Source organism: Conger conger, chromosome 2 (assembly GCF_963514075.1).
Source record: "Conger conger chromosome 2, fConCon1.1, whole genome shotgun sequence".
NCBI lineage: Eukaryota > Metazoa > Chordata > Actinopteri > Anguilliformes > Congridae > Conger > Conger conger.
This window is the reverse complement of record NC_083761.1, coordinates 68,779,736-68,805,749: the sequence shown is the minus strand read 5'-3', so window position 1 is coordinate 68,805,749 and position 26,014 is coordinate 68,779,736. Positions and strand designations below refer to the sequence as shown.

General features: G+C 42.2%; 2 protein-coding genes across 3 annotated transcripts; one reads left to right on the top strand and one right to left on the bottom strand.

Annotated features, from left to right (window-relative positions):
- Positions 1–2,561: 2,561 nt before the first annotated feature.
- Positions 2,562–8,189, bottom strand: ten1 (TEN1 subunit of CST complex). The gene is made up of 4 exons (XM_061231363.1): positions 7,954–8,189; positions 7,522–7,621; positions 5,571–5,728; positions 2,562–2,806 (listed from the first exon to the last, which is right to left on the bottom strand). The coding sequence occupies exons 2-4, from the start codon at positions 7,608–7,610 to the stop codon at positions 2,664–2,666; spliced, it is 390 nt and encodes a 129-aa protein (XP_061087347.1). The 5' UTR covers positions 7,611–7,621; positions 7,954–8,189; the 3' UTR covers positions 2,562–2,663.
- Positions 8,190–8,641: 452 nt separating this feature from the next.
- acox1 (acyl-CoA oxidase 1, palmitoyl) lies at positions 8,642–24,137 on the top strand. 2 transcript variants are annotated; one of them, XM_061231361.1, is made up of 14 exons: positions 8,642–9,190; positions 9,858–10,017; positions 15,562–15,722; positions 16,355–16,462; positions 16,717–16,836; positions 17,965–18,080; positions 18,636–18,805; positions 18,916–19,078; positions 19,692–19,882; positions 20,206–20,382; positions 20,500–20,605; positions 20,716–20,859; positions 21,413–21,619; positions 21,807–24,137. In XM_061231361.1, exons 1-14 carry the CDS (start codon positions 9,082–9,084, stop codon positions 21,855–21,857), a joined length of 1,983 nt encoding a protein of 660 aa, XP_061087345.1. In that variant the 5' UTR covers positions 8,642–9,081; the 3' UTR covers positions 21,858–24,137. The 2 variants fall into 2 exon arrangements, with proteins under 2 accessions (XP_061087345.1, XP_061087346.1); XM_061231362.1 differs by lacking the exon at positions 15,562–15,722 and adding an exon at positions 13,095–13,255.
- The last annotated feature ends 1,877 nt before the right edge of the window (positions 24,138–26,014 follow it).

Sequence of the window (26,014 nt, the reverse complement as noted above, 5' to 3'; positions counted from 1 at the left end):
TTAGTTTCTTCTTTAGGAAAAAGTACAAAAAAACAATGTCAGTAATATGAAACAGCTGATGGTCATCGCAATCATGCTGACTTGGAATAGGGGGACTTGACAACTTAAATTCCAATGTAGTTTTAAAAATCCACAAGACATACATGCAGACATTCTGAATTTTGCCTTATAGTTATAGTTTGATTTGATACAAATGTGATTTGTTCATCTGTACACATAGATACATACAGTGGGCTCCAGAATTATTGGCATCCTTGATAAAAATGCCAGAAAATACTGTAAACTATGTCATTGACATACATTTTATTTTCTATGAAAATGAAAACAACCAAAGTTATTGTCCAGCTGGCCTAAGGCCTAAGGCCAAGTCTCAACTCCCTAGCAGAGGCAACTCGATTTGCCAGGATTTCCTGGTACTTTGTTGAATTTGTGCCCCTGGACCACTGACAGCAAAACATATCCAGAACATCAATGACCCACCGTCATACTTGACACTTGGCATGAGGTGCTTCTCCTTGTATGAATTCCATTTTTATTATTATTAATCTCTTAATAGGTGGTCACATTGAGATTGGAATCTCTTTTTCAAGTGAGACATATATACATACAGTGGTGTGAAAAAGTGTTTGCCCCCTTCCTGATTCCTTATTTTTTTGCATTTTTGTCACACTTAAATGTTTCAGATCATCAAATTTAAATATTAGTCAAAGACAACACAAGTAAACACAAAATGCAGTTTTTAAATGAAGGTTTTTATTATTAAGGGAGAAAAAAAATCCAAACCTACATGGCCCTGTGTGAAAAAGTGATTGCCCCCCCTGTTAAAACATAACTGTGGTTTATCAAACCTGAGTTCAATTTCTCTAGCCACACCCAGGCCTGATTACTGCCACACGTGTTCTCAATCAAGAAATCACTTAAATAGGACCTGCCTGACAAAGTGAAGTAGACCAAATGATCCTCAAAAGCTAGACATCATGCTGAGATCTAAAGAAATTCAGGAACAAATGAGAAAGAAAGTAATTGAGATCTAGCAGTCTGGAAAAGGTTATAAAGCCATTTCTAAAGCTTTGGGAACCACAGTGAGAGCCATTATCCACAAATGGTGAAAACATGGAACAGTGGTGAACCTTCCCACGAGTGGCCGGCCGACCAAAATTACCCCAAGAGCGCAGCGACGACTCATCCAAGTGGTCACAAAAGACCCCACAACAACATCCAAAGAACTGCAGGCCTCACTTGCCTCAGTTAAGGTCAGTGTTCATGACTCCACCATAAGAAAGAGACTGGGCAAAAATGGCCTGCATGGCAGAGTTCCAAGACGAAAACCACTGCTGAGCAAAAAGAACATTAAGGCTCGTCTCAATTTTGCCAGAAAACATCTTGATGATCCCCAAGACTTTTGGGAAAATACTCTGTGGTCTGACGAGACAAAAGTTGAACTTTTGGGAAGGTGTGTGCCCATTACATCTGGCGTAAAAGTAACACCGCATTTCAGAAAAAGAACATCATACCAACAGTTAAATATGGTGGTGGTAGTGTGATGGTCTGGGGCTGTTTTGCTGCTTCAGGACCTGGAAGACTTGCTGTGATAAATGGAACCATGAATTCTGCTGTCTACCAAAAAATCCTGAAGGAGAATGTCCGGCCATCTGTTCGTGACCTCAAGCTGAAACGAACTTGGGTTCTGCAGCAATGGACAATGATCCAAAACACACCAGCAAGTCCACCTCTGAATGGCTGAAGAAAAACAAAATGAAGACTTTGGAGTGGCCTAGTCAAAGTCCTGACCTGAATCCTATTGAGATGCTGTGGCATGACCTTAAAAAGGCGGTTCATGCTCGAAAACCCTCCAATGTGGCTGAATTACAACAATTCTGCAAAGATGAGTGGGCCAAAATTCCTCCACAGCGCTGTAAGAGACTCATTGCAAGTTATCGCAAACGCTTGATTGCAGTTGTTGCTGTTTCTCCCTTAATAATAAAAACCTTCATTTAAAAACTGTATTTTGTGTTTACTTGTGTTGTCTTTGACTAATATTTAAATTTGTTTGATGATCTGAAACATGTGACAAACATGCAAAAAAATAAGAAATCAGGAAGGGGGCAAACACTTTTTCACACCACTGTAGGTAACCATCAACATGTTGTGATGGTGTGCACATCTGGCTAAAGCACTCTCTTCCTGTTATAATTCCGAAGATGCTTGGTTTTGTTTGTGCTTATTAAGGGTCGTCTTTGTGCCACCCTTCCAAAGAGTTTGCTGGAATGGAGATGCCATTTTATGTTTTTTTCAAGACATGGTGACCTCAAAACACAACCAATCAATCTCTGCCATTCTTAAACAGTAATATTGTATTGCCAATTTCTCTTTGATTTTATTTACAATAATTGTTTGTCAAAGTGTTAGGTTAGGTGTCTTGCTCAGGGACACACCCAGGACGGGATCAAACTGGCAACCCTCGGACTGCCAGATGACTGCTCTCACCGCCTGAGACAAAGTGGCCCCCTGCTGTAAATACATACAAATCTGACCTTTAAAAAATATTTTAATACACAAAATGTTATAAAGGCACATTTAATACATCATTTTACAGGTGTCATGCAGCTTTCTAATAACAATTCTAAATATATGATAAGCATGGTGGTGACAAACAAAATATATCAGGGTGGGGGATGCTGAATGTCTGTCCCACCCTCTCGATCTTGGAAATAACTCCTCTGTTCATTTATGGCACTCTGTAGAATGGTAAGATCCACTCCATCCACACAATTCAGCACACGAGCATGGACCCTCAAACCAGCCCCTGCAGAGAGGGACAAAAAAATATATGCCAGAAAATACTGGGATTACAACTTGTTTTCCTGGCAGGGTAACTTAGTATACATTACTTTCTATGACATACAGATACAGTGCAATCCATATCTATTTGGACAGTGGTACATTTTTTGTTGCTTTTGCTCTGTATCTCTGCAAACAAACAAGTTGAAATAAAGCAATGCTATGCTAAAGAGTGCAGACTCTTTAATTTGAGGATTTTTAAATCCACATTGGGTGAAATGTAGGAATTACATGTAGGAATTACAGCCCTATTTTAGGGGCCAAACGTATTTGAACAAATTAACACAAACTGAAATGAAGTCATCATATTTAATATTTCATTGCAGAATCTTTTGCAGTCAATGACTGCCTGAAGTCTATGATCCATAGGCATCACCAGATGCTGGGTATCTTCCTTGGTGATAGCTCTGCCAGGCCTATAATGCAGCTCTCTTCAGCTCCTGCCTTCAGTCTGGTCTTCAGCAAGTGAAATGCATGCTCAATCGGACTGAGGTCAGGTGATTGACTTGGCCAGTCAAGAACATTCCACATTCTGTATACTTCAGCATTCATCCTGCTGCTGATGTCAGTAGTGACATCATAAATGAACACAAGTGAGCCAGCACCGGTGGCAGCCATACATTCACAAACTATAACACCCCAACCACCATGTTTCTCAGATGAGGGGGGGTATTTTGGTTCTTGGGCAGGTTCTGGTACAGGTTCATCTTCGTCTCCTCTGTCCATAACACTTTGTTCCAGAGCTCTACAGGTTTTTTAATGTATGTTTTTGTGAACTGTAACCTGGCAATTATTTTCTTGAGGCTTGCCAGGTGTTTGCATCGAGTGAGGTTATGCTGGAGTCGTTTTCTCTTGATGGTCATCTTTGACACATCTATGCCTACTGTTGTTGAAATTATATATACATTTGATTATTTCATTATTAATTGCTTATCCTTTAGTAATTGCTTATACTATTATTGGTTGCTTATGCTGGAGTGATCCAGAGCATACACACTTATTAAAGTATCATAACTTGCTTTGTGCTAATGAATATTATTTTCTGTAACTGTGAGTTGAGATGTCTCTCCCTTTCCGTACTGTGGGCCTCCAAGGCTACGGCAAAACTGTGTGTTCTGCATTATCTCGTCTTGGTGCCTGAGAGCCTACGGTAGCAAAAACATAAGTCCTCGCCATGGAGGCTACCGTGGAGATTGTCCTCCCCCTAGACATCGGGAGTTAAAACAAGATAAGATACATTTCTCACGCGTAGGGAATGCGCAGGTGCGCAGGCCCCCGCGTATCCATCGTGGGAACGTTTTTGAGGACACATATCTGCATAAGCAGTACCTTGAAGGGGGGAGATATGAATAAACTAACTGTTGTAAGGAGAAGAGTGGTGGATTGTCTTTGAATATTGATAATTGGGAATGTTTAATCATTTTGGGGCGTACATTTGTTGCGCTCCACATATATCCAGACAAAGGAGTGAAACCTCTGTCCTTGTTTTTGCATGTAACTTGGACCCTATGCGCATAGTAAAGATTGGATTTTATTTACCGTCTCTGTCTCTGAGTGTTTTCTTACAGGAATAAATTAAAATTCCCACCACACCTACAGCTTGTAGAGTGTTCTTTCTTGAGCAGTTACAACTGGATTTTACTTCAGCATTCAAAGGATTCTTCTGTCATGCACCACACTGGTCTTCCATGGCCTACCAGATTTTTTGCCATTGCTGAGCTCACCAGTGTGTTCTTGCTTCTTAACAATGTACCGTTGATTTTGGCAAATTTTTTGGCTATGATTTATACAGATTTTTCAGCTTAATGGTAGCCTGCTTTACAGGAACGGACACTTATTTGGTCTTCAGGTCGAGACAACATGTTGAGATTCCAAATGCAGATGGAGTCTCCTAGAATCAACTCTGGACTGTTTGCTAGCTCTCTTATGCATTAACTAATGATGAACCTTTGGTCCCCTAAAATTGAGGGGACAATGTATAACAACGGCTATAATTCCTACACTGCTCACCCAATATGGATGTAAACCCTCAATTAACTAAGTCTGGACTTTAACCACATAGTGAATGTTTTATGTCAACTGCTTGTTTGCTGGAGTACAGAGCGAAAGCAAAAAAAAAAGTGTCACTGTCCAAATACTTACAGACCGCACTGTACATGAATGAATCTGCTTTTAATGAAAGTTTAATGAAAAGAACAGATTTTTCAGGCCATCAATATGTATGTCATTCTACCTAAAGCCAAGAGTGCCTGAGTAACACCTGGTCTCGAACACTATAAAGATAAGGGCCTTAAAAGATAATTAGTTATCCATTCCAGGCATCAAATGGTAAATGGTTGCCATTTATATAGCGCCTTTATAAAGCGCTGTACAATTGATGCTTCTCATTCACCCATTCATACACACATTCACACACCAACGGCGATTGGCTGCCATGCAAGGCACCGACCAGCTCGTCAGGAGCAAACGGGGGTTAGGTGTCTTGCTCAGGGACACTTTGACACAACCCGGGCGGGGGATCGAACCGGCAACCCTCCAACTGCCAGACGACTGCTGTTACTGCCTGAGCCATGTCGCCCCTATCGTATCAACCAATTGTGTGGGGGAAAAGATACAGTGGAAAAACCTCCCTCAATTAATTTTGCATATGGCCTCCAGTCCATCTAACAGAACTCTAGACAAAGTATCTACTGTAAGCTACTATGAATGCTTTGCTGAATCTAACTTACCCTCAGTGATCTCCAACTCTCCTAGGACAATGTACTGAGCCCCAAGTATGGGGTGAAAAGGCTCCACAAAGACTGTGTGAACTATAACTTGATGCTGGGTTGCTGCAAAATGGGAAGATAGGATAGCCTGTGACTCTGCCGGTTGGTAGCACTTCAGTCTGGAGAGAAAAGGGGAGGATCAGATGAAGCCAATATGACAGCAGGCATGTCAAACTTTCTAGTCTACTTCACCAGCTAAAAATAACCCAAAAAAACTAATTGTACATATGAATACATTTTTCAAATGTATTTTCGGTCTATGCTCAAGTCATTTAATTATCAATTCAGTTATATTTGTCCAGCAAGCTTAGACTATATTAGTGGCAACCTATATCCTAGTGGCCAAGTTGCTTGACTGGGATCCAGAAAGTTAGTGGCTCAAATCCCAGTGTAACCACAATAAGATCCCTGCAGCTGTTCTGATTAGGCAGGTATATTCAATTGCTTCCTTAGTACAGATATTAGAATGCTTTTTATATCTTGTCCTGATTCTAGGTTTTTGATTGCCTATGGAACCTGTTATTGGTGATTGTCAACATGAGGGCCAGAATTGTGCCAATGCAAGGAGGCTATTATGAGGCTGAGAAATACGACAAAAACAAAACAAACAAAAAAAGTCAGAGACATGGGCCAAACAACAGGTTTACTGAAACAAACGGTTTGGAAGAAAGAGAACACTGGTGTACGTTTAGGATAATTGCCTTTTGTGAATCACCAAGTTTGGAGGCATTTGAATGAACTTGAGAAGATAATATGCCATGCACAAGGGGATAACATTAGCTAAGGAAGTAAGAGAGGTCGTCTGGCAGTCTGAGATTTGCTGACTCAATCCCCTGCTTTAGGATTGTCAAAGTGTCCCTGAAGACATCTAACCCCTAATTGCTCCTGACGAGCTGATAGGTGCCTTGAATGGCAGTCTTTCGCCATTAGCGTTTGTGTGATTAATTGTAAAGTGCTTTAGATAAAAGTGCTATATAAATGAAGACAATTTACACTGCAGAATTCATTTGGAAGAAATTGAATACACCTGACTAATTAGAACCATCTAGGAAGTCAACTCTCCAATTACTTTTGGTCCCCTAAAATGGAGGGTGGGGGGCAAATGGATGCCATTCCTCCATGAATCACCCGATATGGATGTAAATATACACCAATTAAAGGTGACACAGACTGCACTGGAAGGGGAGGCTACATGTAGGAATGTAGGCCAAATACTTTGGAGTTTGTGACACATTTGGATCTGTGTTTGTTGCATTTTGTATGCCAGCTGAATTTAGTAAGCGTGTAAATAGAAGACATGACATGTCTATGTGGGTACCATGACAAAGTATTTGCCCCCTTTGTGATTTCCTCTATTATTGCAGATTTGTCACAATGAATGGTTTCAAATCAGACAAAATTTATCAAACACCCAAATCACTCCTGTGAAAAAGCCATTGCACCATTAACTTGCACCTTTAACTACTTCCTATAATTTCACATCACTGTGGAAGAATTTTTAGCACTCTTCTTTGCAGAAATGCTTTAAGTCAGACAAATTGGGACACCTGAAAAGGGCAGTTCATGCTTGAAAACCTACTAATTTGACTGAATTAAATCAGTTCTGTAAAATGAGTGAGCTAAAATTCCTCCGCAGTGATGTGCAAGATTGATATTAAGTTATAGCAAGCATTTGGTTGCCCATTATTATTAATAAGTTTTAAAAAATGTTTAGTGTTCGCCCAGAGCTATAACATTGTTAGATAACTGGCAGTGGGTTCATTAAGTGCCATGGCAATTTCTGCTTTGCAATCATTTATATCAGCAGCCTTCCCTGCTTTCCCGCTATCTTAATTTGGAAAAAAAACAACAAAAAACATAAGGAGGATGTTCCTGTGTAGGAGGCTTGTTCTGTTAAAAAAAAATATCCCACCTGCCAAATGTTCTCACTGTTGTTCCTTCTTGGACGGCACCAGAACTGATTTCCCAGGGAAAGTAAAAAACACCAGGCGCCGGAAGCATCTCTGGCTTATCTGAAAACAAGTTAAATCGGCGTTACCAGTGTCATCTGATTATAGTTGCAGTATTGACGTGTTGCATCTTAGGATCGCAGCTAGTTTACAAGTTTAAACTCCTTGGCCCAGTCGTTGATCCACCAGTCAGTGTTGAACATTTCTTCTCAATCACTTTTAACTGGCTAAATAAGATAACTAAGAAGCAATACAGCGAACAGTTGGCCTACCCTTGTGTGAAACCTGTTGAGACTAAAACAAATACATTTGCGCAAACAAACCGGGCTTTACTGACCGAACAGCCTAAAATAAAACTTTAAAATGTATTAATGCATTTTCTGTCTTATACCTACTCAAGAAAATTATGTGATGATCTTGAAAAATGTATTCCTTGCCATTTTAGAAGCGGACGCTTCCTCTTCAAATCGACCACAGACTACCGGCCTCTTTTTGGGCTTTCACCATTGCCTTACAATGTGGAGGGCGGGGTTTCACATATTTTATGCAAATACTAGGCGTTGCAGTTCACTCTTTATCTGCTTGGAGCTGGGCTTGTTGTTGCCGCCGCCCGGCTCCCGTCCGATTAAAGCCAGGAAAGACACGACATTGCGGTCTGGAACTGTAACTGACTATACGGTCATTTCTGTGGACCAAGCTCGCAAACTGCAGTGGTTACCGGAAGTATTTCAGTGATGCCAAAAAGAAAATGTCCCCATTCAAAACGTGTCCCCGTCTATTCAAAACTATGAATATACCCTGGCGAAATTATACTATTTTGAACAGTATTTTTTCATTAGAAAATGTATTCACACTTTACACTCTCCATGCACTTTTTCTGTGCCACACAGAAGATAATATGTTTTTAATTCATATTCATCCTTCACGTTTAACTAAGTACCCATGCTCTGTTGCCAGAAAAGCTTCATAGTTGAGAGTGTCAGTCTCCATGAAATGGCTTCTTGCGCCATTAAGCAGCTCCCATAGGAAACCACGGAACCTGTAAGCGGAAGCTGTCTCCAATTCTTATCTCGATTGGATATAGCAGCGCTAGCTACCCAATAACTGTTCTTTGGTAACGTTAGCTACAATACTCCATCAACAGCAATTCATTTGCCAGTTTAAAACAGTTTCTATTTAATACGAGTACAGCATAGAGAGGTTATAATTTACTTAAATTCATATCGTACACACCGTGACATTAGCGGCTTCACTTCAGAATTTTGTTCACCTGCGGAACTGGTGGCCTAATTTTGAAGGTTGTTTTCTAAACCACGCCTAATCAATGACGTTTGCTTTTTTGACGTTTAGCTTTCGTGAGCGCATTGGAGGTGGTTTAGCTAGCTATCTAACTGTTATATTCTACTTTCCTGGGCCGCAGAGCATAGTAGCTTATTTTCCTAAAGAAACCAGGAAGTTTTGGTAACGTTACCGAACCTGTATCAGTAGCTACACACCATAGTACGATTCGACATTCGTCAGATATGAATCCAGATATTCGAAGAGAACGAGAGAATGCTAGTTTCAACGTGGATATACTCACAAATATTATAGATGGCGGTCCAGAGAAAACTCGAAGGAGGAGAGAGATCGGTGAGTTTTGTCCGCACTGTGTTTGGTTTTGATTGTACGGAACTGCCGAGGCAACCTGAAGACCCGTTTAGTTAAATTCGGATTAGCTAACTAACGCATGTGGCTGTAAAACTAGCCTAGATTATGAATAATTCATGCATAGTTCGTTAATCAGATTATATCAAACTATGTACAGATGCGACGGTTAAAAACGCATAAAGACCATTTATATATTTCGTGGATAATGTAACCATTAACATGGCTACTGGCTAGCCCTTAATTAGTATTTCTTTGAACAAAGCTGTGGCGTTGTTACCGTCCACCAACTTCCTCACAACTTGCTACTTGTCAAGTTCCACACACTCACTCTGCTCTTTAGTCTAAGGCTAATGTAAAAAGACCAAATAAAGACTCATAACTTGACGAAAGGAGCACAAAACCTGGACCTGAGCAATGGAAAAGATCATTGGTCTTTTAATATCTTTGCTTCATCTGGGCAGGTTTATGTTTAGAGAAGGCCAAAGGAAGCTTTAAACACACAGCCATGTTAAACAATGCAGTGTTAGGTGCATCCTCCGCATGGATGTCATTATAATCCCAATTCCTGTATAATTTCCCTGTATGTTACTTCACTAAGGGTGCAACTTTACACAAAACCCTCTGATCTATCACTCTGTTCCACAACCAGAGACTCTGGTGATCAGCGATCCAGACTTTCAGCATGACGATATCAATTTCATGTCGAGGAGTGAGCGATACGACGCTGCCGTGAAGAAGAGCGCACAGATGATCATGAAACTGAGAGAATATGGCATCTCTGACCCAGAGGAGATTTATTGCTACAAGAGGTAGGCCTACCACTGCAGCCAAATGTATTCTGCTGCATTTCAGACCTACAGCTGAAAAAACACTAGCATTACTGGGGGTTACTGGCCAGTCTTGTGAGGGTAGGCTCAAATTTATGAAAATGTGTGCTGATTTCCACTGTAAACGTCTGAGAGCTTTTGTTTAGTTGTACGATCCAAATTGCTCCAGAAGGGATTGTCCCCTATTTAGTCTAATCAACTGTAAGTCGCTTTGGATAAAAGTTCCCGCTTTATAACATGTAATGTAATGGGGCATCAGACATCAGAACACCACTGCTTCCCTTCATCATTATATTAATTTGTTTTGTTTGGGCCCTGTGGTGTTGGCGGCATTGAACATAGAGGAAGATGGAGGAAGAGCTTGCAGACTCTTTGACAACACAGTGCTTAAAGGAAAGCATTGCTAACGCAAGAGCGATTGTGTCCAGGGATTTTTCTTGAACATTTTGTTATTCCTAATTATCACCCAAGGGTGGATTAGTTTGTGCATCCTGCAAAATGTTTGTTTTCTCTGCCATCCACCAACTGTGCCATGCAACTGCTGTAATAGAGGGCTGCATATCTTCCATAGCTTGTGCACAAAAAACACAGAGGTCTGTTTGAACGGAGGACTTCCTGTTGTGCTAGAAGAGAAGGAATATCCCTAGGTATCACGAGTAACAATGACAGCAGTCATTTGCTGGTGCAGGAGCAAAGGTAGTGGATTTACTGAGGTTGAATTCGATAAGATATTTTGATAAGGTTGTTATGGTCTGACCTTTTCTCCAGAGACATTGTGTTTGTGTAATACAGAGAAAAGAAAAGGCAGCATTCACTTCGATTTTTATTTGAGTTTAGTACATAGGAACGTTTTGGCCTAGGCATCATCAGTGCATGAATTTGTGTAGAAAACATGATGGTCTTCTGCATTTGTGTTCATTCTTTTTCTATCCCCAATACTCCTTACTCATACTCATTACCATTTTCCATTATTAATGAAGCAATGTATGACAAAAATATTTATTTTGTGTGGTTATAGGGTCATGTAAAGTGTCTTCACTTGCAAGCAGTGGATGACCACATGCACTCCAGGTGTTTTCACTGTTGTGAATGCAGTGGTTGCTTTTCCTTAGTTTGTTCAATGGGAACACCAGTGTGATTTTTTCAGCAAGGAGGATTGATTACTTTCTCAGAATTATCAGCTAATTAGGGGGGAAAAGGGTAAATACTAAGAATGAGTATGTGTTAAGTGATTGATCGATTACTGGCTGATGCGTGTCTACTCAATCTTTTGTTTTTTGCACAAAGGCTACGCATGTAGAATTATTGTTGGCACCATTTATTCATTTAATGTATTAATCTAGGTGACACTTCTTTGTGTAATAGGAATAGAATAAAGCAAATATATCTGAATAGTTTTGATTACAATGACCCTTTTAGTTGGTAAGCTGTTGTATAAGCAGGATAATGTTAGAGGGGTTGGGCATTGCACTTTTGATTGCTCTTCCCTGAGGGACGTTGGCCGAGGCAAAGTTACTACCTCCACCATTGCGCATTGAAACTGCACAGCCCCTCTGTCATTATCCCACTTATACAATGGCTTCCCAACAAAGTGTGACTAATCAAAACATGCGATTCAAAATATGCAATTCTCATGCAATGAAAACATTAAGTAGCCTATTCCAGCAATGTCCCATATCCTGTACCACTAAGCAAGGGTTGTGTCTTTCTTGTCCCTCTCTCAACCGGGTTTCCTAATATTAAAATTAACTTTGGTTTTTCGTTCAAAATAGTCTCGCAGCAGGTTTGTTATCATGAATATCCAACTACTAAAGTGAAAACCGAGGTTGAACTATAAACATATCCTGCTATAACTACTCACTACAGTAATTCATGGACATGAAACTGACACTGTTGCAAGTATGATATTATAACTGTTGGCTTGCTAGCTCTAACAGATTTCCACTTTGATTCAGGCTCATTAATTTAGAATGGTAATTTAACTTTTGGAGGTGCTACTTCTAGATGGGCTTATGGAAAAATGATGCACATGTCCAAGCCAATCAGTATACCGTGACTGTTTGTTTATATTGGCTTGAGTAGTAATGTCTGTTGTTATGCCGACATGCATTTTCTATACAACCTGTGCTGAGCCAAGATGCATTCTGTAAATATTCGTCCCCTCAAGAGCAATTGATTTTGAATCGAGCATATGCGATCACTTAATCATGTGCAATTATTAAAAATCACCATCCCTAGTACAGGCAGTCACATTTTTATTATTTATATTGTAAGCATTTCATGTTTTACGGCCGCTATGCCACTAAGTGAAATGATTAACAGCCTTATGTACGTGTGAGTTATGACTCAGTAACTAGACAGAATCCTGCTCAAAGCAGGGGAAAGTTCAACACTGGATTAGAGAGAATGCTGAGGACAGAGATCTCTCTGTTACAAACAGCGCAGTAATACCATATTGCCAGTAACGTACAGTACTGTGGAAAAGTCTTAGGCACCTTTACAATCAACAGGGAGGTTGTTCCAAGCATGTTGGAGAACTTGCCACAGTTCTTCTGCAGACTTTGGTTGGCTGCTCGCTTCTGATTTCCGATTAAGAATTAAATCTTTTGGGAAAATGAATATTTGGAATTCTCAAATGTCTTCTTTTATACTAAGACTGCAGTGCTTTATTATATATAATAAAGTCAAGGGTGCCTAAGACTTCTGCACAGTATTGTATTTCATGAGAAGTAGTTCTTGAAAAGGATAACTGCAGTCATTAAAAAAAGAAAGAAAAAAAGAATTGCCTATCCTTGACATGAAAATACCAAAACTCCTGTGTTTCATGTATGTGTGAGAGACCAGCAGGCAATACACTGGATGACTTTCCGCCAAAAATGTGCACCTGTTTGCTATATTTTAAAGCATTTTTTCATAAATACATTTTTTCATATACATGTTGAATGGACAGGAGCACACTACAGCTGTATGAAGTTTATTTAGGCAAAATCCCTTCTTGTGTTTTAAGGCTGGAAACCGTTTGGGTGAGCAGTCATCATATGTGTGTCTGTCCTCTTCAGAGTCTATAGAAGGCAGCACCATGAGGCCCTGGGTCTCCACTTCGTCATGTTCTTGCCCACCTTATACGCCCAGTGTGATGCAGAGCAACGAAAGAAGTGGCTCCCCTTGGCTGAGTCCTTCAAGGTTCTGGGAACTTATGCCCAGACTGAAATGGGTCACGGTCAGTCTAATCAACATTTGGGCCAGTGTTGTCCAGTCTTATCCGGAAAAGGCCGGTTTGACACCCGATTCAACTATTTAATTCATCATGGCCTTGAATCAAGGCCTTGATAAATAGAATCAAGTGTCTTGCTGCTGATTCTGCTTCAGACAAGATTGGACACCCCTGACGTGCGTTCAAGATTGCAAACATTAGCTGACTTTCGGCAACATATTCAAACTTTTCCTGTTCGCCACAAACGTTAGCCAACAGTTTGGAAAGGTAGTGCGCGTCAACCCAAAATGGCTGCTGACGAGGAAATGCTGAGAGAACAAAAGTTGACAATCGTTTGGCTGTTGTAATTCCTCCTAAGACCCGCACTCTTTTTTGGTATGCATTTTTAATTTCTCTTTGCTATTTGGGCTTATTGGGACCTGATAAGTATAAAAACTAAGCATCATCTTTTGACATGATGTAGTTTTTGAGAAAAATGATGTCCACATATGTGGACTCTCGGTCTTAAGAATTAAGTATTATGGTTGTACAGCCCAAAATGTGGAGTCCACGCATGTGTACGCCAGGTCTTAGGAGGTTAGATCAATGTCATATTTGTTCTTCCCTTTAAAAATATATTACAGGAAAACAAGTAATCAGCTAGCTGACCTAGGTCGCATCCATTTGTATTAAAAAGCCGTTGGTCGCAAACTAAATGGGATGTTCAACAGTAACTGTTTGCTACAAACATAGTTCACCGCTAATGTTTCCCGTCTTGAATGCACGTTTGGTCTAGTCAGTTACTGTAAGCTGTTTGGCCTCCAAATAATTTCAGATAGAATAATATGGTGTCTGGTGCATATGGCCCCTTGGTGAAAGGGGGTTTTGCTGTCTGGTTCGAAACCTTGAGGCTGATATTGTTGAAGGAATGCAGGTGTTTGACAGATCAAAATGGTCTGTTCACTTCCTTGTACAGTATGTTCATTAGCTCCCCATGGCAAACTTATAGTAGTTTGTGATTTTCAATGTTGGTGAGATATAACTAACAGTCTCTAATAATTCTGACTTGGTGCATGCATTTTTCCCTTTGCAATGCTCCCCTAATACCCCAAAAACCCGTATGACCATTCCATTACAAATATGGACACACAACTGGAGGAATAGGCATCAGTGGGATGAAGACTGAAGAATGAGGATCATAAGGACCATTATATCCAATTGGAGTATTAAAAAGTGAATCATTCTGAGCTGCGGCATCCTTGGAATTTGGCCTCCGTGCTCAGTATAGGCCTAATCTTTTTCTGTCCATCCATATATCCCATCTCCCTTTGTATCTCTTCCCTCTGTCCCTGTTCCTAAAAAACAGTAGTGACTCTTGACTTAAGTCCCCCTTTCTCTAATTTGATGGTTAAAACATTAACCCATCAACCTTGGTGGAAGCTGCGGTGGAATTTGAACTCTCTGCAAATGATTGATTCTCACATTTCAGTTTAATCAACAGGACTATGGATAGTTTTATCAGTTTGTGGAGATTTGAATGGTGGGTTCTGGATGTGTTGGTAAATTGTTTGCTGGCAAGGTTAATTTATCCATGGTTTTCAAAGGGCAGATCTGACAACATATCGTGTTGAACCTGTCAAATACAATAAATAAAATTGAGAGAGAGGATTTCAGTTCATGAATGTCACTGTTGCGGAAAGAGATGCCATTGAGTCTGTGTGGGCCAAGTCTTTTTATCTGCGGTTGGCTCAAATGGTCTGGTTGCTTTACTGTCGATGCCAGGTTTATGAAGTTACTCCTCTTCTTTGCAGAACCAGGATTGCAACCATGTTATTAATAGGCTCAGATTTGAAGAATGAAAGTCACACTACTTCCATAATCTTAATCATTATCACTTGGTTTAATTTCAGAATAATGCATGGAAACTGTCAACCTATCTTTAAAATGGCTATTTCTTTGTGTAATTGTTTACAGCTCATCATTAGCGACTTGTGATTCCAATTCCAATTCCAATGACAGGTTTTGGTTTATTTACTTATTTAAGTTTTTTGTAAGATAAACACTTGCATGTCCTGTTCACAAATTGAAGGATTGATTACTTTTTTTGTGCTCTTTTCTTGCATATCCTCATTCATCGCGCTATATCCCTCTATCCTTGTGTCCATCCTCTGTTCTACCTTCTATGAAAACATCCTCACCATCATTGCTTTCTTCTACCCTCCTCTTTATTACTGTACTATTTTCTGTTTCCTTGTTCTGCCCCCCTCCTCCCCAAACCAAAAAAAAAAAAAAAAAAAAAAAACCTACTTCCCTCCACTTGGCCCTGCCCTTAGCTGTGTGCAGCGTGGGCGATCCGGGCCCCTGGAACTGCACCTGGGGATGTTCCTCCCTACCCTGCTGAACCAGGCCACACCCGAGCAGCAGGACACCTTCTTCATGCCTGCCTGGAACCTGGAGATCATCGGCACCTATGCTCAGACAGAGATTGGCCACGGTAACAGAGCTGGCACCCCCAGATTTGGGACCCCCTTGACCAGTATGTGCTGTCCACTGTGGGGAATGCACTGTGTGCAGTGCCAGGCTCTAAGATACGTTTCAAACATCAGCAGAGCTTTTGTGAAGAACGTGACAAATATATTTTCAAAGCCACTATAAAACTGGCATTGGAGGCAGTCTTCCACTCTGGCCCGGCAGCTTGCTCAGAATCTGCTTTCTGCCTTTGTGTGGCTGAAAAACCTGTTTAACTGGAACCAACTGCGGCTAATGTGTTTGGGTTGTTTTGCTAACCTTGCCCGGGCTTAAACTTAAAACCAAGCTTTGTGCTTTCCACATTTTATCAGTCAGCCTGCTATTAACTGTTATCATGGTGTATGTACGTAATACTTTTTGGGCTCCTTATCTTGCATGCATCTTGTAGTTTTATCTTTAGAATATGACAAGTTGTCTGTCAAAACTGTCAAACACCTACAGCGCCCAATGTTCCCTGAAATTGTACATACCCAAGGTTTCTGCAAGCTTCAAAACATTCATGTTACCAAAGAATGATTCTTTTGTGGTGATGATATGGACCTGAGCTGTTGTACTGACACTTCTCGGTTAGATGCTGAGCATTCCTTTATTCTCCAGGGACCCATATCCGTGGTCTGGAGACGACTTCCACCTATGACCCATCCACCCAGGAGTTTGTTCTGAACAGCCCCACGATCACCTCCATTAAGTGGTGGCCAGGAGGATGTGAGTACTTTCCACTAAAAATCTGCCACTCGCATGATCCCTCAGGGTGCCTAGAAGCTTTTTGTGTGTTGACAAGTCAGTCAAGTCACACAATAAGGAGGTTACGATGCACGGTGTGGTTGAAGAAGACGAAGTGCACAATATAGTTCAGTGCAGTGGTGCTCCACGTTTGGCCTGCGAGGGCCCCATTTGTCCATAGAAGTGTCCCAGAACCGTGAAATGAGTAAGCTCCGTTTCCCTCCCTCTCCCTTCAGTGGGGAAGACCTCGAACCACGCGATCGTCCTGGCGCAGCTGCACACCCAAGGAAGATGTCACGGCCTGCATGCCTTCATAGTGCCCATCCGCTGTATGAAGACTCACATGCCTCTACCAGGTACTGTTCCGCCGCTGCTGCGGGTATCTGTGCGTCAGTGTTCCCAGGGTATCTGTGCGTCAGTGTTCCCAGGGTATCTGTGCGTCAGTGTTCCCAGGGTATCTGTGCGTCAGTGTTTACAGGGTATCTGTGCGTCAGTGTTCACAGGGTATCTGTGCGTCAGTGTTCACAGGGTATCTGTGCGTCAGTGTTCACAGGGTATCTGTGCGTCAGTGTTCCCAGGGTATCTGTGCGTCAGTGTTTACAGGGTATCTGTGCGTCAGTGTTTACAGGGTATCTGTGCGTCAGTGTTCACAGGGTATCTGTGCGTCAGTGTTCACAGGGTATCTGTGCGTCAGTGTTCACAGGGTATCTGTGCGTCAGTGTTCACAGGGTATCTGTGCGTCAGTGTTCACAGGGTATCTGTGCGTCAGTGTTCACAGGGTATCTGTGCGTCAGTGTTCACAGGGTATCTGTGCGTCAGTGTTTACAGGGTATCTGTGCGTCAGTGTTTACAGGGTATCTGTGCGTCAGTGTTCACAGGGTATCTGTGCGTCAGTGTTCACAGGGTATCTGTGCGTCAGTGTTCACAGGGTATCTGTGCGTCAGTGTTCACAGGGTATCTGTGCGTCAGTGTTTACAGGGTATCTGTGCGTCAGTGTTCACAGGGTATCTGTGCGTCAGTGTTCACAGGGTATCTGTGCGTCAGTGTTCACAGGGTATCTGTGCGTCAGTGTTCACAGGGTATCTGTGCGTCAGTGTTTACAGGGTATCTGTGCGTCAGTGTTCACAGGGTATCTGTGCGTCAGTGTTCACAGGGTATCTGTGCGTCAGTGTTCACAGGGTATCTGTGCGTCAGTGTTCACAGGGTATCTGTGCGTCAGTGTTCACAGGGTATCTGTGCGTCAGTGTTCACAGGGTATCTGTGCGTCAGTGTTCACAGGGTATCTGTGCGTCAGTGTTCACAGGGTATCTGTGCGTCAGTGTTCACAGGGTATCTGTGCGTCAGTGTTTACAGGGTATCTGTGCGTCAGTGTTTACAGGGTATCTGTGCGTCAGTGTTTACAGGGTATCTGTGCGTCAGTGTTCACAGGGTATCTGTGCGTCAGTGTTCACAGGATCCAACCCGTGTGTCCTCTCTCTGTTCAGGAGTTGTGGTGGGTGACATCGGGCCAAAATTTGGCTTTGACGAGGTAGACAATGGCTACCTGAAGCTGGAGAATGTGCGAATCCCTCGGGAGAACATGCTGATGAAATATGCGAAGGTCAGCATCTGCAGGGATGTGCACTGGGGCACACTGGGACACACTGGGACACATGGGCACTGATGGGGAAACACACCATGCATAGTCATGACCGAGACACTGGTTACCACAGGCTTGACTGGGTAGAGAACACTTGTCATGCATATTAATTCCAATTATTTGCCTTCAGCCGTATGCCAGTTCTAAGAACTGTCCACCAAGTTGTGGATCTACAGTGACACCGTTTTCCAAATGGAAGCCTCTAGAATGCACAGTTTTTTTCAGTCGCTGTTTTAATGTCAGACATCCTGCAGTTTATTTAATGAATGCCAAGATTATTAGAAAAATTGCTCACCATATTCTATGATATGAATAGTGCAAGATAACCTGAATCTCCATATACACTGTAATTAGAGTCAGCCAGTGAGCCCAAGTGCTGCATGTGCATTTCTTCTGAACTATGAAAAGTGCATTTCTATCGAAGGTTTCACTTGCACCTTTAACGTTGTAATTGGGCAGCTGGCCAGATTGACGGTTCTCTGACTCTACATTCAAGGCCGTCTGTGTTCCCTGCAGGTGGAGCCTGACGGGACCTATCTGAAGCCTCCCAGTGACAAGCTGACCTATGGCACCATGGTGTTCATCCGCTCCATGATTGTGGGAGATTCGGCCCGCGCCCTGTCCCAGTCCTGCACAATCGCCATCCGCTACAGCGCTGTGCGGCACCAGTCTGAGCTGCGACCGGGGTACTCCCACACATACGCCCCCACACATACGCCAACACGTCAAACTCCAGCCCGTTGAGATGATCCGTCTGTTCTGTGACGTCCACCCTCGCCCTGTCTGTGTTCCCCAGTGACCCTGAGCCCCAGATCATGGACTACCAGACCCAGCAGTACAAACTCTTTCCTCTGCTGGCCACTGCCTACGCCTTCCACTTTGTGGGTCAGTACATGGGCAAGACTTATCATCGCATCGCCGGTGACATCAGCCAGGGTGACTTCAGCGAACTGCCTGAGGTACAGCTCCGTTCCTCCTCCTTAGTGGTCGAGCACCCATTACTAACCGGGTTTGCGCAAAATGGCAAAATGTATACCTATTTCCAACCATATATGACAATAGGTAAAATATTGGTAACACTATGTACTTAGTTGTATTGGAAAAAACATCCTTGCTATCATCTAGAGGCTCTTTTTTTTTCTGTAGATTTGCCATTTCTTTCTGTGCTGGTAAATGCATTGTCAGTTGCCTAGCTATAGCATTAGCCACTAAGGGGACCTAACGGTCTTTCTTTTTCTCCAAATGTGTGTGTGTAACGTGTTGCACATGTCTAGGACCGTGTGTAATGTGTATGTTTAGGACCATGTGTAATGCAGGTGTACCGTGTTGCACACGTGTAGGACCAAGTGTACTGCATGCGTGTAGGACCATGTGTAATACATGTGTACCGTGTTGCACACGTGTAGGACCGTGTATAATGCATGCGTGTAGGACCATGTGTAATACATGTGTACCGTGTTGCACACGTGTAGGACCGTGTATAATGCATGCGTGTAGGACCATGTGTAATGCGTGTGTGTAACATGTAACACACGTGTAGCACGTGTGTAATGAATGCTGCCCTCTACCCAGCTGCACGCTCTGTCGGCGGGACTGAAGGCCTTCACCACGTGGACGGCCAGCGCCGGGATCGAGGTCTGTCGCATGTCCTGCGGGGGCCACGGCTTCTCCCACTGCAGTGCCCTTCCCGCCATCTACGTCAACTTCACCCCCACCTGCACCTACGAGGGCGAGAACACGGTCATGATGCTGCAGACTGCCCGGTGAGACCACCCCCTGACTCCCACAGCGAGGACAAACAGGCCCTACTGTTTACACAAAAAAACAGAATATTCTGTACAGTTCTCCCTATACAGCTGTACCCAGGCATGCCCTGTCCCACGGGTGTCCTGAGTTATCGAAAAGGGCCGATGTGGGTGCAGGTTTTTGTTTCAATCTTTATTGCCCCCACACAAAGACACCTGATTGAACTAATGAACCACTCGTGGTCAGGTAGAATCAGGTGTGTTAATGCTGGGCCGAAACAAAAACCCGCCCTTTTTGGGATAAGGCTGGGCACCCCCCTGACCTCTCCCTCCTGCGGCAGGTACCTGGTGAAGAGCTACACTCAGGCCAGCGCAGGCCAGCGGCTGAGTGGCATGGTGTCCTACCTGAACCAGTCCTCCACCCGACTGCAAGCCCAGTCCGTCTCCGCTCGGCCCACCGTGCTGGACGTCCGCGACCTCGCCAGCCTGGTGGAGGCCTACAAACTTCGGGCTGCCAGGTGAGTGCCAGGACGCCGAAGCTCCTCCCCTGTTCCGGGCGGACCGCTTGCGCTGACACGGCCTGGAGCGGCTTGGGCTTGTGAAGTGGTTTTAACCGTCTGAGATGTGTGCTGTAGGCTGGTCGGAGCTGCAGCCAGGAACCTGCAGATGGAAATGCAGCACAGCAAGAGGAAGGAAGATGCCTGGAACAACACCTCTATTGACCTGGTCAGGGCATCGGATGTACGTGCAGCGTTGCGTAATGCTGGGAGTTTTTCTTGCTTGGGGTTGGTTTGCAGAAGCATTTATGTTTGAACTCCTGTGAGCCTCCCTCTCTCCTTCCCTCCCTCCAGGCCCACTGTCATTATGTGGTGGTGAGGTTGTTTGCAGACAAACTGGGGGAGGTGGGCGACACTGGGGTTCACTCTGTCCTCAATAACCTCGCCCTGCTCTACGCCTTGCATGGAATCACCCAGCACTCAGGGGACTTCCTACAGGTAACCAACGCAGGCCACGTTCACTAAAGATATGGCTTGGACCAACCATGATTCCATGGGAACTGCATTTACTGTGTTCAGAATTTATTGTGATTACATGATACATCATTTAAGAGAGGAAACAATTTGACAAGTAAACATGTATGTGCATGTTCATTATCCAAGGGTGAACAAGCATGTTCTAGTCATTGGTTAACAGCTGAACTAATCATTGTCACACTTTATTTTTCTTCTTTTTTTTTATTGTTGTAATTTGAGAACATTTTCATCCTAACAAAAATCTAACATCATACATTGCAGGGCTCCAGGCTAACTTTCTGTTTTGGTGGTGTAGGTGCCACAAATCTTTTCAGCTAGCGGTATAATCACAAAATGTAGTGGCGCACAATTTTAAGTGGCATCGCACATTGAAGTTATACTGTATCAACGTTTTTGGTCGCAAAAGACAACCATTTAGTTGCAGCCCGGTACCCGGCATTGACATGCAATGAACACAGGAACCAGCTTGACACGCTGTGTGTGAGCAGAGGTTCTCCCCACTTCCTGTCCCCAGGCTGGCCTGCTGAGTGTTCCCCAGCTGTCCCAGATCTCCCAGCGGGTAAAGGAGCTCCTGTCCCAGCTGCGGCCCAATGCCGTGGCCCTGGTGGACGCCTTCGACTACCATGATGAGATGCTGAACTCCTCCCTGGGCCGCTACGATGGAAACGTCTACGAGCACATGTTCGAGTGGGCCAAAAAGTCCCCCCTCAACCACACAGAGGTTAGGATTCAACCACATCAAAGATCTCTACATAATTTTTTGAAGCACAGCAGTTGCACTTGAGTGACCTTAAGAAATTGCATGCTTATATAGGCATAAAGGTCAAACGCAAAGGGGGTGGTTTGAATACATTTGGAACCACGTATTTTAACTGAGCCACCTTTTTGTTTCTGTTCCTTCCCTGCAGGTTCATGAGTCCTATCATAAATATCTGAAACCCCTGCAGTCCAAGCTGTGAGGTGCTGATGGTTGGCTCCCAGAAATGCATACAATCGCAGCAGTATACTAACCACATGCTTTCAAATATTTCGCTTGGGTAAATTTGTTTGTAATTATCTTGAAAATGGTCAATTTTCCACACCTGTTTTTTCCACAACTGAAGATTGAAGAGTGTAAATAAGACATGGTTGAAGAATACAATGGAGTAACTGACTGAATGTGTAGAGATGAGCTCCCGATTAATTTTTTATATCGGGTACCGATGCCTTCTGCAGGGGCCGACGACACACACACCATGCAGACTGTTCCCCTGACTCTCTTGGCTTGGTGTATTTCTGGCTTCAAAAATGCTTACCTTTTATTGTTTTTGCCGATAATAGAAATCATATGTCCAGTCCATTTACTACTTTCTTTAGCACTAAATAACTTTTGGAGTGCTACAGATTTGTAGTGCATGTTAAAGCTGCTGTTGGTAACTTTTTATTTTTTATTTAATTTTTTCTTTTTTAATGAAATAACGGTCATTCGACGTATAACTAGATGTATTGAGAGACAGAGTTACTCTGAATGGTGGATAAACATTGGATAATTCAGAAGGTGGTGACGGCTTCAGGAGAAGTTGGAGTTGAGACCAATGCAGAGCTAACGTTATAAGTACGTGAAGTTAGGCAGTTTGCGTGTAGCCATTTATCACCTTTTGCAGTACACCATTGTTTGTCTGGGAGACCTGTCACAACGCCCTCCTCCTTATTTTATTCATCAATTTTTATTTTGTCTTATTTGACTTGAATCGCTAGATTTTTTTGATCTGTATTTTCTTTATTTTTATTTTTCATAAAAAGCACATTGTGTTACAGATTTGTATGAAATGTACTCCGTAAATAAAGCCTGATTGAGTGGCTGATTAGGATATAGTCACTCGCCTTTAGTGACTAGTGACATCATAAGATAAGACAATTGTATCATTGTAAGCCAGAGGTGCATCCAGAGGAACAGGATGGATGGTGATCAGAATAGAGCCACACTACTGCCGGACATTAAGAGTCTGTGTATTGTGTAACTGTTAGTTCTGTACAGAGGAATGGTTAACGTGTCATTTTGGAGTGATGCCATTCAATCTGTAATCCTGCAGGGGGGTGGGGGTGTATGCAGGGCTGTTGAGAATTTAAGTCACCAACTGCAGCTTTAAGTCTTTATTCATTTAAGATTTATTCTGCTGTAGAATGTTAGTGATAATGATTATTGTTTTATGCGTTGATTTAGATGTTGATTTTGATCAATAAAAATACTGATTTATTATAATTGTGTGGAGACAAAGGAAAACAGTTGTGCCTTGAATGTGGATGAGCATTACATGTGTAAGGGTAATACAGAATCATGATTGCACTGCCTGTGTTGTGAGTGGGTTACAGCACAGAAATCGGACCATCCATTTGTGAGACCTTAATGTGTTCTGTGGACACCACAGTATACAGTATAAATAATAATAATAATAATAATAATACTACATAAAAATAGGGGTGAATGGCTTGCACACTGGATTGTGGAAGAATAATATATTGGGTATATTGGGTATTTTAGTCTAAGGCCTCACTGGATTAAAACCTGTCTGTAGATAGTGTAAGAACAAAATGATTGCAAATTCATATACAGGCATGTTGCTTATTGTGTACAATAAGGCAATTCCATGGTAAACAATGTTACAAATACAGTATATTTGCATAGTAAAGTCCAATAGAGCTACACAAGAGACTGACAGGGTTATTTGCTTCTGATGGTGATAGAAGCTTATAACTATTATGTAGCTGAATAGACCCTTTTCACTCAAATATCTGGCTGTTGTAATGTCTGTTACTATGGTATTGCCCAAGATATGAATCTGGTAAATTTGCTTTTGGGTGTTCTTTTTACAACTGGCTGATGCAGTCAGTTACTGGAGTAGACTAACAAATGTAAAAACCATGGTTTTACTGAATCATTGGTCACATTCTTGGTGAAGAACATCTGCCTGATTATGTAAATGCTAATATCTGATTGTTTTTAGTTGTTATTCTTTATTTGTGTGAGAGACTTTACTGATCAGTAGTACAAGTTGTTTGGCATGGATTCTCACTGTTCCAATGTGCCTGTTTGCCAATTCTTTTTTTTTGTTTTGTACAAGAATAATAGCTTTAATCGTGTAAAGTAGAAATAAAGATTGATTATATAATTAAGTACACATGCTTTTAACCCTTTGTTAATTGTTATTGTATACATGTCACATTAATTTGTTATTAATAAAGGAAAAGTGACTTGACAATGAATGGTGATTTTAAGTCACCAATTTGGTTATTGTAGCTTCCGTAGTATCACTAGATGACAGTAGAGGAAACAAAAAGCACAGTCAAAAGATTATGCCAATTTTCTAAGATTCAATTATTCCAGGGAAGACTGGTTGATCTCTATCCTTGCACGTACAGTGCACTTAGTTCACTTTTTGCACACTTTTTTGTGTTGTATATTTCATTTTAAATGGATAAAATTGACATTTTTGTCCATCAATCTACTCAAAAAACTTGTCTTTAGAATTAAAAAAATCTAAAACTGAAATCTCTCATTTACATAAGTATTCAGTAATTACAGATTTGAGTCTTCTTGGCTAAGTCTCTATGAGCACACCTGGATTTAGGCAGTTTATCCCATTCTTCCTCATGCTGCCACAACCATGTTTCACTGTCAGGATGTTATTAGCCAGGGGATGAGCAGTGCTTGGTGTTTTAAAATCTGAAACCAAATAAAACCTCATTGCCCCCCAAATGCTATAGCTGGTACCCCCGTTAATGTCAGCGCCCAACCTCTGTGATCATCAATCTCCATGATGAACAACTCAATAATTTCTGCCAACAACAGCAGAATGTGATGTGGCAGGTGATGCTGTGTATCAGACTAATCAAACTTCAGAGAAATAAGAAAACTTTCCTCACCTCAGATTAGCTTTTTTACCGCATAAAGTCACACAAAATACCTATTCACTTTAGGTAGTGTCTCCAGTGTTGGAGGAATGACAACTTACCCTGCCCTCCCCTATTTACATCTACACTATATGTCCAAAAGTATGTGGACTCAGGCCAGTTGGATTCAGGCCAGGTGATTGACTTGCCCAGTCAAGAACATTCCACATTTTGCCCCAGAGAAAGTTGCTTTAACAGCATATTTTGGGTCATTGTCCTGCTGCAAAGTGAAGCAATGTGCAATGCATTTTGAAGACTTCTGTACACTTCAGAAGTGAGCCAGTTCCAGTGGCAGCCACACATGCCCAAGCCACTACCCACCATGTTTCACAGATAAGGTAGCATGCATTGGATCATGAGCTATTTTTTTCCTCCATATTTCTCTCATATGTGAATAAGACTATTTTAGAACATTTCAAGTTTCAGGTTTGTCTTCTTATGCTCACTCACTCACCCACGTCCTGCAGGCTGAAGATTATCCACAAGGGGGAGCTATCGGTGTGCTATTTAAGAGTTGTGCTTGGCATGAACTACACTGTCCTCGTTTTAAAATGATTTTTTTGTGTGAACTTTGGACACTAATGCACAAAACGGTGAATAAAAATACAAGCACTTTACTAAATGACAATATAGAATTATTAAAATATAACGAACATCTGACAAAAGAAAATAATACACAGCCACCTGCAAAGCGTTTCTAATGGTTAAAACGGCCTATTTTCCTATCTTGGTTACCAGAGTTATATCACTGTGTTTTACTGTGTTTCTTACACTGTTACACTTGACACTTTGTTATGCGCTTACAAATTGAGAATATGTAGACCGAAAGGCGTCAGGCGAAAGGCGCCAGGCGAGTTATTACTTTTTTCATATGGTTGGGTTAATCATTGCCATGACACCCCCCGCCCAATAACACGGACGTCAATTAACTACTGCTTGCTTGTTCGCAGGTCATCTTGATTTATCCTGGGAGGCCCAACTACGTCGTCAACAAGTCCAACAGGAGTGGACCTCTTTTCCTGTTTATAGGCCAACACAATTACTCTTGGGAATCCGCACTTTCCTCGTCAACGTAATTTCCACAGAGCCTACCTCTGAGTCATGTTGCCAGGGTTGGGATTTCGAAAGAAAGAAGATAAACGGCTGTTTAAAAGTGTCCAATAAACAATAAACTTTGTAACAAAAT

Coding starts and splice junctions, on each gene's coding strand:
- ten1 (XM_061231363.1), bottom strand. CDS start 7,610: ATGCTTCCGGCGCCTGGTGTTTTTTACTTTCCCTGGGAAATCAGTTCT. Junction 5,729..7,521: donor ACAGTGAGAACATTTGGCAG/GTGGGATATTTT, acceptor TTTTCTCTCCAG/ACTGAAGTGCTACCAACCGG. Junction 2,807..5,570: donor AGAGTTGGAGATCACTGAGG/GTAAGTTAGATT, acceptor CCCTCTCTGCAG/GGGCTGGTTTGAGGGTCCAT.
- acox1 (XM_061231361.1), top strand. CDS start 9,082: ATGAATCCAGATATTCGAAGAGAACGAGAGAATGCTAGTTTCAACGTG. Junction 9,191..9,857: donor TCGAAGGAGGAGAGAGATCG/GTGAGTTTTGTC, acceptor TTCCACAACCAG/AGACTCTGGTGATCAGCGAT. Junction 10,018..15,561: donor GAGATTTATTGCTACAAGAG/GTAGGCCTACCA, acceptor CCCTGCCCTTAG/CTGTGTGCAGCGTGGGCGAT.